This window comes from Callionymus lyra, chromosome 7 (genome assembly GCF_982586985.1).
Source record: "Callionymus lyra chromosome 7, fCalLyr1.hap1.1, whole genome shotgun sequence".
Classification (NCBI taxonomy): Eukaryota; Metazoa; Chordata; class Actinopteri; order Syngnathiformes; family Callionymidae; genus Callionymus; species Callionymus lyra.
The window spans coordinates 10036613-10041135 of record NC_141824.1 but is presented as its reverse complement, the minus strand read 5'-3'; the positions used below and the strand labels follow the sequence as shown (position 1 = coordinate 10041135).

Here is a 4523-nt window from a genome sequence, read left to right as displayed (position 1 = left end):
CTTGTGTTGTCACATTATTATTGTTGTCCTATTAAGTTTTGTATTCAAAAAACGTAAGATAAATTCAAAGGAGTTAAAATATTGAATATAAGTTTACATTTTTTAATTTGCTGGTTTACAGGATTTATAATTTCATGGTCAAATGAAAGAATAATACACCAAAGAGAAAATGTGTCCTCAAATTATTATTATTATTTCAGTTTGTGTTTATTTTTAAAACGACAGACATTAGAAGAAAGATAATAATAATAATAATAATAATAATAATCTCTATTTATATAGCGCCTTTCTAGACCAGGGTCACAAAGATCAAAGGAGTTTACAATATTTGTAATATTAAAAAAATATACAAAATATACATGAAAGAATAACTTACTCAGTGAAAAGAGAAGTAATATTTGGGAAAAAATGGAAGAGATTTTTTTAATTCAATCTTATGTCTGTTTGAGTTTATATTTATAAACATAAGAGATGAGAGAAAAGATCAAAGGAGTGTAAAATGTTCTGAATACTTTATAACGAATTAAATAATTTATTTTATAATCTGTCCTCAAATTTTTATTTTTGCTGTTTGTGTTTAAATTTAAAATGACAGAAAGTAGAGGAAAGATCAAGAAGAGTTTTAAATATTTGTTATATTCAATAAAAAAAATTAAAAAAAATACTGTATATACAAGCTAGTGAAGAGGACAGTTTTAATTGCAACATGTATTTGGTTTATTCTGTCATTAAAAAAATAAAATAAAAAAGGTAACTTTATATTGATATTTTCATGGTTTTTATTAAAGAAGAACTTACTCGGTGAGAGCGAAAAGAAAAGTTAATTTTTGGAAAAAATGGAAGAGATTCTTTAATTCAAACATGTGTCTGTTATATTTATGAACATACATTTAAAATATTCATAATACTTTGTATGGAATTAAATATTTGAAGTAAGAGATAATTTTTTGTAATTATTATATATATATATATATATATATATATATATATATATAAATATATTGTGACAGCTCATATATTAGTAGTATTTGGGGTCAATGGAAAAAGATAGGAAGCGAAGAAGAGAGTGAAGACGCGGTGAAACTGTTGGAGGAAGGTGGTTAAGAATGAGTGAAAATGAAGTACAGTACGTTTTTATTGTTTTCACTCATATTGAATTGATGAGGTTTTGATTCCACCTTCTGAATTATTATCTTAAAACCCATCTTTTTTTTTCTTTCACAAACAAGTGTCTGTAACACATCAGCTCACACATTTTTGTCCCCCTCCCCCCTCCTCTGGAGTTTCCATCAGTGGACTCATGTTTCACACAAAACTCACCATGTGACTCACGACTCCCCAAATCCGTATAAAACTCCCGTCGACACCAGAACTCCAGAGGATCCACAAGTTCGAGGCTGAGAAGAAGCACATGTGACTTTTTTTTTGTTTTGTTTTGTTTTTGTCCCTGTGTTCGGTGAGTCCAACATTTTAAATGTTTTGCTGCTATATCTGTCTAATGTTTGTCTATTATCTCCTGTTATTTTATTTAAAATTATTATTTAATGTAAGTGAAATATATTATAATATATTTATAAAAATGATATACAAGTTAATATTTTGATCGATGTTTATTCAAACACCGGTCAGATTGTTTTGCTTTATTTAACTAAAAATAAAATCTTGTGAGAGAGAAGTTTAATGGAAGTTTAGTATACATTTTAAAATTATTTTCCTGCATGGTTCCACGTCTGTAAAACTATCCCCGACCATGTTTTTTTTATCATTCAAAGCACATTTTTTCAAACTATTACTATATTTTTCAGTGATGAAATCTAGATTTATTAACAGCAAAATAATGAATTACCTTTATTTAAGTTATGTAATTATTTGTTTATTTTATTTATTTATTATTATGAAGTGTTTTTCTCAGACCAGGGTCACAAAGAGCTTTAAAAGTCAAAAACAATAAACTTTTAAAATATATACTATAATAGGTCAAGACAACATGGAGACAAACATTAGCAACAATATAAATAAGAGTTATATTTTCTCAACCAAGAACCTAATATGAAAAAAGCGTTATTTATATTGATTGATGTCACGAGGGGCAAATGTTTTAAAATTATCATATTTTATTCTTTATTTTTATCAAATAATAGACACGTCCATAATGTTATGAACAAAATAATAATTTTAAATATTATTTTTGCGTCAAAATAAATTTAATTAATATTTTTTAGTTGAGTTTTGATTCATTTTAATATGGATTAATAAGTTGTGTATTAAATCAATGTTTTTATCAGATCATTCCTGAGACATGGATCTCGCGGGAAACTCCACCGAGCGCAGAGTCGTGGACGCGCCGGCGGCAAAAAGCGACGGGAGCGCGCACCTGTACATCCTGATCGTCATGTGCTTCTACGGCGTCTTCCTGTCCGGCGTCATCTTCGGCTACTTCCGGTCCAAGAGGCGCGAGAAGCGGCGCACCAACGTGTTCACGCGCCTCGTGCACGAGGAGGAGAAGAGGGAGTGGGGCGCGCTCCCGAAGAAGCACAGCCTGGCCTTCCCCGCCGCCGCTTCCGTGCACGTGACGCTGCCCTTCTGCGGTAGCCATGGCAACCTCGCCGCCTGCTCGCTGGCGTGCGCGCTCTGCGCGGAGGAGAGCAGCGTCAGCTCCTTGTGCTCCTCCGCGGACACGCGCACCGCCATCGAAGAGGAGTCTGACAGCGGCACGGGTGAGGGTCCGGAAGAGATCCTGAAGGGGGCGCCAGAGAGCAGCGGGGAGCGGCACAAGGACGCGCCGAGCATCAATAAATCTCTTCAATCCATCCCTTGAACCGCAGACGTTCCCTTCGTCAGATTGAAGTGTACAAGATGGCGCTCGTTTTTTCCCCCTACCGCTTCGTCCCAGCTAGCCAGGATAGCTGATGCCTGGACATCATGGAGCCACATTTCAGAGTCACACCCTGAATGCATGTTTGTGAACAATGGGAGGAAACCAGAGCTTATAGGACAAACGAGGGACTGAAGTTCATCCTGCAGGGGATTTCGACAACCTTTTTTTTTTTAAATACATCTTCATCTCTGGAATTCAAATGAGCCCAAATACAACTCAATATTACTAATATATTAACTTTGTGTTTTTTTTAAATATCCCTAAAATCAAACAGCTATTTTTTTTTTTTATTATCCTTTTTATACGAACATCAATTCAAAAATGGCCGCATCTTGACCAACGACATGACATGAGAAAAGTGAGGCCCTTTCACTGTATTCCCGGGGCCCTCATGAGGTATAAGTTGAAGATGTTTCTGACAAACTTTTTAAAACTACGTAATAATTACATTTTTTATTTTTTTAGTGATTATATTAAATCAAATGGCAAATTCCTTATGTTTTTGTTTACCTCTTTCCCACCTTTTTTTCTTTGTCCTTTATGTAAGGACTATAAGTAATTTATATTATTTCTTACTCCTGAAAATACTTTTAAGTGTATAATTATATTTATATAAACCGAAAGGTTCATAAATATTTCATTGGCATCTTTAGATTTTATATGTTTATCTTTTTATTAATTTTTAAACTTTTAGTTGTATTTTTCCCCATCATATTTGGCCCTTGGCTCCTCTCTTTGGTTTGACGTCCCCCGACACAGTACATAACGTGGCCCTCGAGGACGTCCACCTGTCACCCCTGCCTTAGAACCACCATAAAGCGAGAGCTCTGTCATCTGTCCGACACCTGGAGTCCATGAAACGACGTCTGTGCATCACATTTTAAACTAAAAAAAATTTGAGGAGTTGTTGTGACACTGCAGCAGAAACTAATGATCCCCCTCCTTCCTAGCGAGACCACCACTTGGGGGTGAGGCACCCTCCTCCCCCCTCCTCCCTCTGCTTTGATGACTCACCCTGCAGGGAGACCTCAATGATTTTGTTGTTTTTTTTTTCTTCTTTTTCTCCGAGGGATGGAAAGACAAAAAAGAAAGAACCTGGAATTCACTTGAATGACTGCACATGTGTGTGTTGTAGCTCCAGACACTGTCCATACACACCTGCTGCAGGTTTACTCGTGCTCGTCTCACCACCTTTTTTTATTTAAAGAAACGATGAGAAAATGAATGAATAAAAGTTGTTTATATCAGTGGTGTGTTGTAGTCTGACTCGCCGGCAGAGGGCAGTGTTTGTTTGTCGACTTCATAAAAGAAAGATAGTTGTTTATTTTCAGGAACAAACATTGTGTTGATTTGCATCGGTCGTCGTGACATTTAAAGATGGTTCAGTTTTAACCGTAACGTAAAAGCGATCCAACAATCGGAAGCTCGGGGAGGAGACGAAACACAGACTCTATGATGTATCGACAGGCCTGATGGCGTCAGTAAATAAATCTCTAATTAATGGTCCCTGAGCTTCTTCACACAGTCCTGCTGCCAAAAACGCCTCACAAAGGTTGATTCATCGAGCAAACTCAAGAGAGGGGTTTGGAACGAGCGCCTCGTGATGACTGGAGACTAAACCGGTGATAAAAACAATATGGTAACT

General features: G+C 35.8%; 1 protein-coding gene across 1 annotated transcript; it reads left to right on the top strand.

Annotated features, from left to right (window-relative positions):
• Nucleotides 1–1105: 1105 nt before the first annotated feature.
• Nucleotides 1106–4069, top strand: kcne4 (potassium voltage-gated channel, Isk-related family, member 4). Its single transcript, XM_087795664.1, has 2 exons — nucleotides 1106–1456; nucleotides 2286–4069. Exon 2 carries the CDS (start codon nucleotides 2300–2302, stop codon nucleotides 2816–2818), a length of 519 nt encoding a protein of 172 aa, XP_087651790.1. The 5' UTR covers nucleotides 1106–1456; nucleotides 2286–2299; the 3' UTR covers nucleotides 2819–4069.
• Nucleotides 4070–4523: the final 454 nt, after the last annotated feature.